The 13,616-nt window shown below is 43.2% G+C and overlaps 1 protein-coding gene and 1 non-coding gene across 12 annotated transcripts in view; both read left to right on the forward strand.

Annotated features, from left to right (window-relative positions):
* The window catches only part of PUM1 (pumilio RNA binding family member 1), a 125,314-nt gene that overhangs the window by 92,238 nt on the left and 19,460 nt on the right, over window positions 1-13,616 (forward strand). For 9 of the 11 annotated variants that reach the window (XM_024209074.1, XM_024209073.1, XM_024209076.1 and 6 more), the window contains 4 exons: window positions 3,445-3,583; window positions 5,178-5,321; window positions 6,507-6,803; window positions 7,575-7,811. In XM_024209074.1, coding sequence (XP_024064842.1) covers window positions 3,445-3,583; window positions 5,178-5,321; window positions 6,507-6,803; window positions 7,575-7,811 — 817 coding nt within the window. The remainder of the gene's footprint in view (window positions 1-3,444; window positions 3,584-5,177; window positions 5,322-6,506; window positions 6,804-7,574; window positions 7,812-13,616) is intronic. The other 2 variants (XM_024209082.1, XM_024209083.1) reach the window with 1 other exon arrangement.
* On the forward strand, window positions 1,569-1,652 carry LOC112112963. Its single transcript, XR_002908652.1, has one exon. It is a non-coding gene; the product is annotated as a small nucleolar RNA SNORD103/SNORD85 (small nucleolar RNA).

Consider the following 13,616-nt stretch of genomic DNA (forward strand, 5'->3'; position numbering starts at 1 on the left):
ATGCATATTAATATCAGTTTTTAATGCAGCAAGACTTGAGCCATAAAGAGTTAGAACATTTTGAAAAATCTTACTAACTTATTAATGTTAATTAAGTACGTATTAGCTCTTTAAAATGCATATTTTATTAAGAGTAACAACCCTTATTAGATGTAGATCAGGTGAGAGTGGAAAATGAAAATGACTCTGAAAGTACTGATATAATGTGATGTGGAATGATAGCTAAATTAAATTGTGTTACTTAAGGTGGTTTTTCATTGTAGCAAAGTAAAAATGCATCATAAATGGTCTGCATCTGTATGGAAATCCAGAAAGTTAACTTAATATTCAACTCGGTATTTTTTGTTTCAAAAATAACTTCCAGATTAATGTTATAACAAATTTAAAATTATTCCATCATTGCTAAACTCTCCCAGCTCAAGATGGATGATAAAAGGGCTGCTGGTGGCACCACAGTTCCTTTGTTTGTAGTCGTCATTACCATCATGACATGAGTAAGAGTAGTCTCTGCCCCTCTCATTTTATACCTCAAAAATGCATGCTAATCTGAATTTCAGGCTCTGCATCAACCCTCTCAAATGCATTTACCTAAAACTTGTGCACATATCCAGAGATTGCAAGTTAGATGTCTTTGAGATTTGAACCTGCTATATTTAGTTCAGAACTAATGCTGAAAACCCACTGCTAAACCAAGCACGAAGTCAGGCTGCACATAGTTTAACAACCAGTATCTAATGATTCTTCAGGGCTAGAAACAAAATAAATCTATTATACCGCTGGAAATCAGAGAGGTACCATCTTTGCAGTGGTATAAAGCATTTGCTTTTTAGCTCTTGCAGGTTGAGAGTTACTGGACCTTTACATGCTCTTTCTACATGCCATCTTCCCTACTATATAGCTAGCATCTGGACTTAGCAGCTGCTGTCTTTAGAACTGCTAGAGCCAGAAACTAATGCTTTGTACCATCTTAAAGCCATTCCAGATAAAATAAAGCAATAATCTTTCACTCCATTGATTCTGGACCAGTGATGAGAAAGAGACCATTTTTGCTTCCTGACAAAGCCAGTCTTCAAACCTCTGCACCTGGCAAGTCACCAACGTGCGTAGGTTGAATTGAGCTTCCACACTTACATTGAGAAATACATACACTGGTAAAGCAGAAGAAACAAAGTGTGATAGACTTGCCACTTTAGGCTTGGCATTCAGAATAGGGTCCTGTGCCCTGAAATAAGGTATATGCTGAAATGGCTTTTGCAGTGTTTATAGGCTGGTTCAAAAACCATCTCTCATAGATATAACCTGTAATATCTTTCATTATTTTTACAGCCCTAAAAGTGGCCAAAGTGCTTTAGACTTAAAAATGTGTGTGTATATTTTAAACACAAACCTTTCTTCCCCCATGAGACAGACCCTGCATTTCTGAGGGAAGTCCTCCCAGATGCTCCCTTGGAAGAAGTGCTTCTCACATGTTGCTGTGATTTTTTCAGAACTTGTTTGAGAAACCTAGCTTTTTATTTAAAAATACCAGTTTTGCCCTCATTCCCCTGCGCTTTAGTGGTTTTCAAAAGTATGGCGATGATGATACACTTGCCCTCACTGAGAACACTGTTCGGTAATGAGAACCTTGAAGTACTCAGAAGAGCTGAGCCAGCGCTTTTGGAAACCTGCTAGAATGATGTATATGGATACTTCCTCTTTGGTGCTTGGGTGATCCCAAAGGGGACGGCAGATTCATAAAAATACCAGTATTTCACTTGCTGTGACATATCCTTCATTAGGCATGTTCAGTACATTGCACCAGCATTGTGCACGCTCATCAGTTCACTGCAGCTGTTGAAACCACTTAGATTGGAGGTGGGTTGAGCGTTCGTGAAAATCTGTTAACTACTTTTCTCTCTGTTGATGCACCAAGTAAATATTTGCCACTATTAACTTTGGGGGTGGAGGGGCAAGAGACACCTTTCTATGTGATCTGATATTGTAAAATGTCTGTATCATGCGTGGCACCAAGTGACAGCTTTTAATAGGCTGAACTCACAAGTGGGTGCACACTTTTTCATTACCACTTGCATAGTAGGCTTTCACAGATAAACCGCAGAGCAGTTAGTGCATCACACACTTTAACCGCAAGGGCTACATATAGAAGATGTTGTGTGATCTTGTCATTGAGGGGTCACTGTTTCACAGATGGGTCTACAGCTTGGAAAAACTCAAGCCAAGCCACCATGTCTCACTAGCCTATAGGAACTAAACCGAGTATTTCTTCATTTCTGCTCAAGTTGGTAAGCTTTAAGTGTAGTTTCTGTGCACATCAATAGCCAGATGTGTTCTCTTCAGAGGGCAAATACCAATAACCATCCTTTTCCAGGGGCAGTGACTGTTTCTTAAAGATTTGTTTAGAATGTTGTAAGTTAGAGATGTATGGAAACAGGAGTGAAAAGATTAATGGGTGAAATTTTCCCAGGTCAGGTCTGGTAAACTTGACTGGGGCATCTTTAGGTATCATGAAAGCATTTGTACCCATTTTAACATCAGGTCTTCAGTGTGTATAAGACTTTGTAACTGAGAGCATAGTCCACTAAGAATAGAGAGAAGAAAAACTACACTAATTGTCACACATCTGTCATCGCACAGCGGTTCTCAAATTGTGGGTCGTGACCCCATTTTAGTGGGGTCACCAGGGCTGGCTTAGACTTGCTGGGGCCCAGGGCCAAAGCTGAAGCCCGAGCCCCACTACCTGGGGCGAAGCCTGAGGGCTTCAGCCCTGGGTGGCGGGGCTTAGGTTACAGGCCTCCTGCCTTGGGCTTCCGTTTTGGCGCTCTCTCCTTCTCCCTCTCCTTTTCCCCCTTCCTCCCCTCCCCCCCACACACAGAGGGTGATGGGGCTTTGGCCCTCCATTCTGGGCCGTGGGGCTTGGGCAGGCTCAGGCTTCGGTCTCCCCTCCTGGGGTCGTGTTAGAAGGGGGTCGTGGTACAATTAAGTTTTGAGAATCCCTGTCACAGTGCATAGGAAGCTGTACACTTAACTAGAGAGTCAAGGTGGGTGAGAACAACAAGGAGTCCGCTGGCACCTTAAAGACTAACCGATTTATTTGGGCATAAGCTTTTGTGGGTAAAAAAGGTGGGTGAGAGAATCTTCAATTGGAGCAACTTCTGTTGGGGAGAGAGGCAAGCTTTTCAGCTTACACAGGACTCTTCTTCAGGTGACCTGAAAGCTTCAGTGAAAGCTTGTCTCTCTCCCCAACAGAAGTTGGTCCAATAAAAGATATTACCTCACGCACCTTGTTTCACTAATATCCTGGGCTGTATCCATGGCCAAAACAACACTGCATAAACTTCTTAACTAGACTGTTCATGAAAGTTTGTAGAAATGTTTTCAGTTACTTTGACTTGTAGACTAGTCTCAAAGCAGACAGACTAGTCAATGATCCTGTTTCTCACTCAGGTTCTCCGTGGAGGAGCCAGTCAGCGTCCTTTGACTCCAAACCAGAACCAGCAGGGACAGCAAACTGATCCACTCGTGGCAGCTGCAGCAGTAAACTCTGCTCTTGCTTTTGGACAAGGCCTGGCAGCAGGGATGCCAGGTATGGACTCTATCGATGCCCGTTAAGCAAAGGAGCGCACTAGATAAACTGCTACTGATTTTCTTTCAACCAGCCATGCTTTCTGATGGTTTAAATCCCTTTGTCAGAGGTGAAAAGAAATGTTCTCTCCTGTACTGCTTCACTTACTCTTAGGATACAGGTTAAATTTTCTATAAAGTCAGAAGAGGATACGTTCGATAGCTTGGCTGTTTGAAGGAATTAATGACTTCTGTTGAAATTTCAAGTTTTGGGATCTATCGTATCTTTATAGATCTTTTCATTAGGTGAAATCCTGGCCACAATAAACCCCCATCGACTGTAATGGAGCTAGGATTTCACCCTCATGTAATACGCCCAAGATTTTGTGTAGACGCTAGTGGCTTTAAAAATAATAATTACAATACATTAAGTTATCTAATATGGTTTGTTGCAACTGTTTCTATTTGTACCATGGAAGCCAATGAGGAAGATGGTCGTGAACAGCTGAGAATTTAATCTTTCACTGTATTGGGCCTTTTGTGGAGCCTGGCTAGGCTGACATCTTTCTTCCTCAGCACCCTACATCATCACTTTCCAATAGCTGTTCCTGTGGGGGCACGTGCAGGCAGCCTCACTGTCAAGAACACCAAGGTCTGCAGAAGATGAGCTCCCATAACATTAGCTGTGACCCCAAGACTGTTACAAACTCTTGACCGATAAATTGCAGTATTGTATTCTACTGTGTAAAGTATACAGGCCATTATTGACCCGCTAAACGGATCTAAGTATGTCTGGTTGGTCAGAGTTAGGTTAAGTGAATATTCTATAACTTTTCGGCGTGAAGTGTCTTGCTTGGGAATTCCATATGGGTATAGGCCTTCATATGACTAGAGTGTAGCTGTAGAAGGCTTTATTTTGATTATAGAGTGAAAGATAACATGCATGTTGCAAGGTGTGTTTGATTTATAGGTAGCCTCGAATTTGGCATTATTACTTCTTGGGTGAAGTTTTCAAAAGGGCTCACCCCATGTTGAGACATAAGCATTTCTGAAAATCTGGTCACTTGGGTTAGGCATCTAAATGAGAGTTGCCCTTTCTTGACAATCTGGCCCTTGGCTTTGGGAGGGTGGTGATTCACAATGTGTAAAAGCTAGGGTTTTTTGTGATCAGATGTTGGGATATTCTGCATCAGTCAAGTTTTATAATGTAGTGTTTGTGTGCGTGCACAATGATACTGGGGTAGTTAAAGTATGGACACAGCTGTAGTGGTATACAAGGTGCCTTATACATGCATCGCTTATTCCTGTAAGGGAAGGGAAATAAGTTGTGTTGGTAGGACTGCTTTAGTGCGAACTCAGCACCTTTGAGTTTGCACATGCAGCGTCCACATGGAGGAGTTACAGCTCAGCACTTTAGTGCACACAACCCTTAGTCTGAACTGCGGGGCAGTGTAGACATGACCCGAGAATCAGAATTTATGCCGTTTTTCACCTATTTATATTTGAAAGTGTCCTGTAGCTGTAATCCAAGTTTCTCTTGAAACAATCTGAAATGTCAGTGGCTCCTGGTGGTAGATGGCTTAGTTGCATATGTTAATTTGTCTCTGTGTTCTTAGGTTATCCTATGTTGGCTCCTGCTGCATACTATGACCAAACAGGTGCCCTGGTGGTGAATGCAGGGGCTAGGAATGGCTTGGGGGCCCCTGTGCGCTTGGTAGCCCCTGCTCCTGTTATCATCAGTTCCTCAGCAGCGCAAGCAGGTAAGTTCCACATAGCTAGAAATGTGTGTGCAAATCTGTCCCATCCACGCGGAAGATGGGGACGATTCTGTGAATGGTGTTTGTGCACTCTTCTGTAGACGTGCTGGCAATGATGACACACTTGCCCTCACTGAGATCCATTACAGGGATTGCTGCTGAGAACTTTCTCTGTACTCTGTGGGCTGAGCCTCAAAATACGTAACTGGAGTGTGAGCATAGAATAGCTTTTTGCACCACTTTGCAAAATTCTGATATTATCAACAGTACCTGGTGGCACCTACTAAAATGAAGATTTTGAAACAATTTCCATTATAATTATTTACTATGCTTATATCTGTCACCTTTTTGGACTGAAATTTCCTAGGCTTATTTTTTGGATTACTGTGTTTGGGGTTTTTTTATTAGGATTTTTTGAGAGATGTTGAGGGGAAGTTTGAGCCAGTTCCCTTCATACACCTTTAAATGATTGGAGATGTTCCCTAATCATAAAATAACTCGTTTCTAAAGGAAACTCTCAGCATTAATGTTGTGTTAACAACCTTGGCTAATGTTACTTAATACCTTAGATTATTAAAAATCAAAGTCATTTTGACTGTCAGATCCTTAGTACTGCGTGTTTGGGGTTTCACGCATGTCAGGGGAATGCTTGTTTTTAAAATTGTTTTTATTGGGTGGACATATTTCTATTGGCCTTCATTTTTTACAAAATTCCAATTTAATCCAGGTTGACAGTTGTCCCTTTAACATTTAGCTTGGAAGCAGCTCGTGTTTGCTTTTGCTACCTCTTGCTTAACCCTCCACAAATGGTGATTATCTTGAAAAAGACATACCCAAATACAGTGACCGGCTGTCACAGAGAGATGAGGGGATACTGGAGCAGGCCAAACGAGCAAGACACTTACAAACAATCTGGAAAAAAGAAACGTTCAGTGTTGGTCGCACAACTAAGGTGATTTCAAACCATAGCTGTGTAACGAGACAGAAGATCAACACGAGGTGTATGCAGCACTGCATGCTGTTTACGTGGAAGGTGTATACGTTTTGTGACAACTCCCTGCATGGGGGGCGAATGTCAGCCAGAGGGAAGAGTAGTAAATAAAATCAGTAGTAAAGAAATGGGACCTGCTAGTTCTAAGCCCCAATGTGGATTGTTTTAGACCATATTGTTTAATTGCTTTTCTACAGCGGTTGCAGCAGCTGCAGCTTCAGCCAATGGCGCAGCTGGTGGTCTGGCAGGAACAACAAATGGACCATTTCGCCCTTTAGGAACTCAGCAGCCTCAGCCCCAACCCCAGCAGCAGCCTACCAACAACCTGGCATCCAGCTCATTTTATGGCAACAACTCTCTGAGCAGCAATTCCCAGAGCAGCTCGCTCTTCTCTCAGGGCTCCGCCCAGGCTGCCAACACTTCCCTTGGCTTTGGAAGCAGCAGCTCTCTTGGCGCCACGCTGGGATCTGCGCTGGGAGGTTTTGGAACGGCAGGTAGGCATGTTAGCTGGTCTCTTGGGGAGATGGAACAGCTCAGAACACAGCTGAATGTGCTTGTTGAGTATCGATTATGGAAGGCCTAGGCTGATACAAACCTGCTTATGCCAACTTCCGCCTGGGGCTAGACAGAAATTTCCCTTATTAGACAGGTTCTTTTACCTTCCTCTAAAGCATCTGGTATTGTCCGCTCTGAGAAAGGAGTTTGAGCTAGATGGAGGCTTGATCTGATCCAGTCTAGCAATTCCTGTGTTAATACTGTAGTGCTCTTTGGGGGGAGTTCTTCATCATCCTGTTGCCCATGAGGCTGACCTCTCCCCTGGCTGAACAGGGTGGATGTTTCCATCCACAGCCCATCTGTGCCTGATAGTTCAAATAGGCTCATTCAAGGGTGAAACAAACCCTCTTCACCTGAGGCTGAACAAGCTACATTGTTGGGCCCCTACTAGCTCCAAAAGCCATCATTGTTTTACTGTAAAAATCCTTTTTTATGGGTAGTGTATTAGAGATACTAGATCGACAAATTCTACTAAACAAACGTGGCATTGGGCCAGGCAGCCTCTTTGCATTGATGGAAACCGTCCTAGGGACTGATTGTGCCAGAGGATGCATATACGCAATTCCCATTAACTTATGAAAATAGGAGCCCTGTGCCAAACAGTTAAAGTGGACACTGGTGCATTTTTCTGTTTGTTACACACTTTTCAACACTCCCATCACCCTGAACAGTTTATAAATTTCATTTAGTTTTATTCTCTCCCATTTCAGTTGCAAACTCGAACACTGGCAGTGGCTCCCGCCGAGACTCCCTTACAGGGAGCAGCGACCTGTACAAGAGGACATCCAGCAGTTTGACACCAATTGGACACAGTTTTTATAATGGCCTTGGCTTTTCCTCCTCTCCTGGGCCTGTTGGTATGCCTCTTCCTAGTCAAGGACCTGGCCATTCTCAGACTCCACCACCTTCCTTATCTTCACATGGATCCTCTTCAAGCTTAAACCTGGGTAAGGAATATTATCCCAACATGGAAATAATTACTGGTGAACTCTCTCTCCATGCTGAGAATTAAACTACCGTGTAATTATTTAGGTAAGATGAGCACACTCTGGGAACCATCCACACCTGGTATTTTTATGGCAGACCTGCTACTTTCACACACCAGACTGAACTCTGAATGGGGAGTTGGAAGAGCTGGGTTCTAGTCCTGGCTTTTCCAGGGATTCACTCTGATTTTATGCAAGTTTCAGTGCCCCACTTTCCCAACTCTCCCATCTCTAAACTGGGAGTAATACTCAACTACCTTCCTAAAGCATTTTGAGTGCATGGAAGAAAAGCATATTAAAAGTGTCAAGCATTATTATTTGTTTATATCTATAAAAAAAAAAAGGCAGGTAGGCTTGACCCATAACCTTTTCAGATGTTTTAAGATATTCTTTAACCTGTAGGTTAAAGATTTTTGAATAAGGAATTACTAGATTATAAGGCAATCTCATATTTTATACCAAATGTAGCAATTTCTGGAGCACCATTAGTTTTATGCTGTGTTATGTTTAGCTATTCAGTTGATGAAAATTTCACGTTGATGTGGCCTATCAAAAGAAGATTCATAGTTGGATGTTGAGTTTAGTATATTGCTATATGAAGACATCCCTGGCCAACCAGGACTTAAATAATTCTGTAAGAAATGTCATTAAAAACAACTAGCCTTTTTAAATTGTGCCTAGAAAAGATTGAAATGAAATGACTTGTAGATATTGAATGTACAAAAATATACAGAAAATTATTGGACTAAAATTCATAATAATATACTAAACTAAATAATGTGTGTGTTCATATGTGAATGATGGGCTTGTAAACACTGCCTTCCCACATGAGAGAATTTCACTCCTCAACAGTGATTCAGGGGACCGATGACTAACTGTTTTTTTGTTATAATGTGTAGTACAAAATAGGAAATGATTCAATATTCAGTTATTACCTTGTTTTGACTCTTCATATGAACACACACATCCAGATTGGCAAATCTCCTAATATTTAGAACAGATCTCCCATTGCAAGCACCTTTTTTCCCCCGCTTCGCCGCTTGAGGCAGCAAAAAAGCTGGAGCCAGCCCTGGCTAATAGCCATTGATGGACCTGTCCTCCATGAACTTATCTAGTTCTTTTTTGAACACACAGTGGAAAAGAGAGACAGGCACACCAAAAAAAAAGTCAAGTATAAGCCTGCCTAAATAAATGGGCCTTATGCCATTTCCTAAAAGCAGCCAGAAAGGAACTCTGATGGCTCTCCCCCCACCCTCCCTAAAAAACTCTGCTCCTAGCCACATATTCACTGTGGCTGATTCTCTGCCCAGTAGTTACACAGGGTGAAAGGTGATTTAAGAGTAGTTCCTGTACAAATTATTTGCTTTCCCTGTATACAGCTGTTCTCCATAACATTTGTTAGCCATTTAGATTGTTTTTAATTTTTAATGCAAACTCAATGTGGGTGTTAAAATTAAGTGAGCTTCTTCCACCCGTCTATCATGCAGTGAGTGCAGCATGGGGCTTTGGGTATTCACAGTATAGGGAAAGCTGTCGTCATCATCATCATCATAGTGGATTCCCAGTTCACTTTGAGTTTGGGGATGATTTAATTATCATCTGATAACACTGGATTCATCATCTTTACTTAGTGCAGAGTCTGGCCTCATCCCCTTTAGAGCTTAATATTGGAACTAGTTTCTGATGGGGAAAGGAGGGAACTCTCGCCTCAATGAAGATTTAAAAGACAGCTGGGACAGTTATGAGGGATTATTAAACCACCTGTTCCTAATCGGTTTGCAAAAGAGGGATTGGAGAAGCCTGGTGTAGAATAAAGTTCTAAGAGCCGGGGGGCTGCCGAGTTCCCAGTGGGGAGCTACGCAGAGCTAAGAGCCTTGGCTCTCAGCCCCCCACACTGCTTCTCTTAAGTCAGCAGAAGCGCTCGTGGTAAGGATGCGCACCACCAAAAGAAGGAAGTTAAGTAATTACTGCAATGGCTGTACGTGGACCTATCATAAATCGATTTAAGTTTGTAGTGTAGACATGCATGCCCTGAGCCATGTCATGGCTTTGGTCTTGTAACTGAGAAGTGACGTATTCTCGATTACTGAGTGCTGTACAAACCAGGAATATTCATCCCAGCTCTTTCAGCTGTTTGATTATATCATAGCTGTGAAATATGGCTTATATTTAACCAAACTGGTTCTTTCTGGCATTGTAATCTTGTGAGTTATTTGGGCAGTACCAAGTACCACGAACTGCAGGTAAGCAGTTCTTGAAATAGCCCACAAAGAGAGACTGAAAGAGAGAGACCCTGAGTGAGTTAGATGATGATTATACCACAACTCAAAAGTACAATATTTGCATAGGCAAGATAAATATATTACTGTAATGCTACCTCCATGGATTTTAGTTCAGTATACGTAACCAGTCTCTCTCCAGTAGTGTTTCTGCTCTTGCCTGAGGTTGCACAAAATATTTTTTTCTTCTAACCTCTCAAATTCCATTGCAGAACATAGAGATTCTTGCAGATATGTAGGAGAGACACCTGTCAAATTTTGAAGTCTTACATGTTGTGGCTCTCGGTGGAAACGTTGCTATTTAAATTCCTGTAGCACACAATGAGAGGCTATCATGTAGACATGTAATGTGTGGTAATCTCTCCTTTGCAGGGTTGGGGAAAAGAGCTGCTTAGAAAGTTGGTGAATCCTTAGGGTTTGTCTTCATTGAGAGTTATTCCTGATTAACTACCCAGATTAAATTTCTGTGTTGATGCTTTTATTCCAGAATAAGAGTGTCTACACAGAGAGTTAGGAAAAGCTATTCTGCTTGAAATTCGTACCCTACCTTAATCTGAATTAATTTCTCAGTGTAGACAAGTCTTTAGCTGTGATTGATGGGATGGGTTTTCATGCTGGATGTTCTGCTGCAGTTAGTGGCACACTTCAGGGCTCTGCAATAGATTGTACAAAAAGATCGCCAATGAGAAGTGTTAATCAGCTGATATGGCAGTATTGCTGGGTAATCCTGCCCTTCCTTGCAGCTTCCAAGGCAGTTTGGTTTGAAAACTCCTTTTTCTTTTTAAACAGGATCCAGGTGCCCTCTAGTGGACAACCACTGCATGTCACCCACCAGCCCAAGTTCAGTGTCTCCCTTGGTGAGAGTCACAGCTGGCTGTTTCTCAGAGAATAGCTTTCATTCCAGCAGTTCCTGCCTTCCGAGCAGCCTGGAGACCCTGCAGGCGGCGCAATCCCCAACCGCTGCTTCCAGGAACAGTTAGAGCAGTGTGGCTGCAGCTGCCACTTTGCTGCTCCAGAGGTCTATGCCCTCCCTTGCATAGCTCCTGAGCACCTTGAATTCACCACCTCAGTATCTCTCTGGCTGGCTCTTGAATAAAACAGTGCCATCAGATTAACACCCGAGTCCCCTACCATGTCCCAGCAGGCACTGAGGAGAAACCCAGCAAAAAAGTTACTGCCTGAAGTGGGAAGTGTCTTGACTGGTTCAGCACAGTCAGTGCTGGGACAGCTGCTTCTGCCTCAGAGCTCCCCACTACCCAAAGCCAGGAGACAGAAGCTGTCGTCTTGCACTCCCTGGCTGTCGATTCCCTCTTACCTAGGCCAGGCATTCTGAAGGGGCGATGTCTTCTCACTCCAACCCCAAATTGAGCAAGCCTCAGCCAGGCCCTCTGCCCTGCTCAAGGAGGTAAAACCATCCTAGATCTGTCATCTATATGACCGGGCAGGTGCCAGTTCACCTTCCCTGTTGCGTAATTCTGGCTTGCGGTAACATGTGCTTAGGACACTGGTTGCAGATGCCACCTCCAGAGACAGTCTGATACGAGCTCCATTGGATTGCTTTAGACTTTCTGGAGAGCCACTTGCAAAGCTTTTCAAGGGTCTTCAGAATAGACCAAGATAATGCCACCTCGGTTCCTCCAGGGACTCTCTAGATCCCTTCCGGGGGATTTTTGCCCTTCGTATACTGGATTATGTTCCACAAGTCCGACCAGTAAGCCCTTTCACACTGCACCTGCACCAGAAATTACTTTGTCAGCAGGAATCGGCAAGATCACTTCCAACCTTGCTTCAACAACAACTGCGACAACGAGACCTTGCACTCCCAGTTATGCACCAGCCTAGAAAGAAGGCTGAGAAACGTCAATGTCTGGTCTTTTTCTGAGCTCCAGAAATCAAATGGGCTGCAGTGTTACCCGCACAATCTAGGGCTGCTTACTGTTATCGGAGTACCCCTCTCCCATACAGTCTTCAAATCCCACTTGTCCTGTTGAGCCCTTTGAAAAGATCAACAATTGCAGTTACCTCTGTTCAGGAACAGCATGTCAAAGCAATTTTCCTTGTCCCTCTTCAAAGTAGAAGTAAAGGTTTTTAATTCATGGCTTAGTTTTAGTCTCTAAAAAGATGTGAGGCTTTGTGACTGGTCTCTGGTTTGCCCTTTCTCAACCTCTCCAACACAAGAATAAGACTTTCAGATAAAAACATTAACCCTTATGATTCAAAATTAGGGGCGAGGTCTGTGTGTAAGACCTCTACCTCTGAATAACTGTACCAGAGAGAGAGAGAGTCACAATAGTTGTTATGGCTCACCATTTTGGAGCTATGCCATTCAGGCCATCAACACTAAGTCTTCACAAAGACAATGATGATTCTGGTCTCTTAGCACACCTCAGGGAGTGTAATTCTGCCATTCCTTAGACCAGGGCTAGGCAACCTATGGCATACGTGCCAAAGGCGGCACGCCAGCTGATTTTCAGTGGCACTCACACTGCCCGGGTCCTGGCCACTGGTCCGGGGGGCTCTGCATTTTAATTTAATTTTAAATGAAGCTTCTTACACATTTTAAAAACCTTGTTTACTTTACATACAACAATAATTTAGTTATATATTATAGTTTATAGAAAGAAACCTAAAAAAATTAAAATGTATTACTGGCACGTGAAACCTTAAATTAGAGTGAATAAATGAAGACTCGGCACACCACTTCTGAAGGGTTGCCGACTCCTGCCTTAGACAATCTCCTGATAAATTCCCATTGCATAAGAAGTAACCACTTGCGCCCTGCTCCGGGTTGGTTTCATTATGAGCGGAGAGAAGAGCTCATTGATTCCATCGTAGGCTATCCTACACGTGAGTGCCCATTTCAGGATGGGCCACATCCTAGCGGTCTGTTCTAAAGACAGTTTTCAAAAATTCACACTGATCCCTTCTGACCCCAGAACCCACCAGGCTTCAGAACTTGGTGATGATGGTACTATGCACGGACTCAGTTTGAGGCGGGCTTTGACTTTGGGATGTCTAATTGGATAATTGGAATGTCCAGAGCGATACAATGAAGAAGAGCTTTGGGCTTCCCAGCTCAGTATGAAAATCACCAAGGGTCCCTATTGCAAGCCTCTCTCTGAGAAGTAGCTATCAGACCTTCCCATCATATGTATTCATCAGATGCCGCTTCAGATGGAAAATGACCTACATAGGAACTAGTTTGGGAGGGAGTACTGGTAAAGCATACATTTCCTGGACTTGCCATCGGCGCACTTGCTCCCAGAATTCCTGCTCAGCTAGCCACAGTGCACATAGAAAATGAGAGCCACACCACTGGCAGAGAGCTCTTCTCTCTCCTGGGGTGTGCAGGATGGTGCATTCTCATATGCCCCTTGCATCCAGAAGAAGCTGAACAATCAAGGAGATTCTTCCCAGGGGAGTGGGAACTCAATGAGACCATTTTCAGTTACTTGACTCCCATGGGATGCTTCCTATCAGGGAACCT

Source organism: Terrapene carolina, unplaced genomic scaffold (genome assembly GCF_002925995.2).
Source record: "Terrapene carolina triunguis isolate 2854851 unplaced genomic scaffold, T_m_triunguis-2.0 Scaffold236, whole genome shotgun sequence".
In the NCBI taxonomy this organism is placed as follows: domain Eukaryota; kingdom Metazoa; phylum Chordata; order Testudines; family Emydidae; genus Terrapene; species Terrapene triunguis.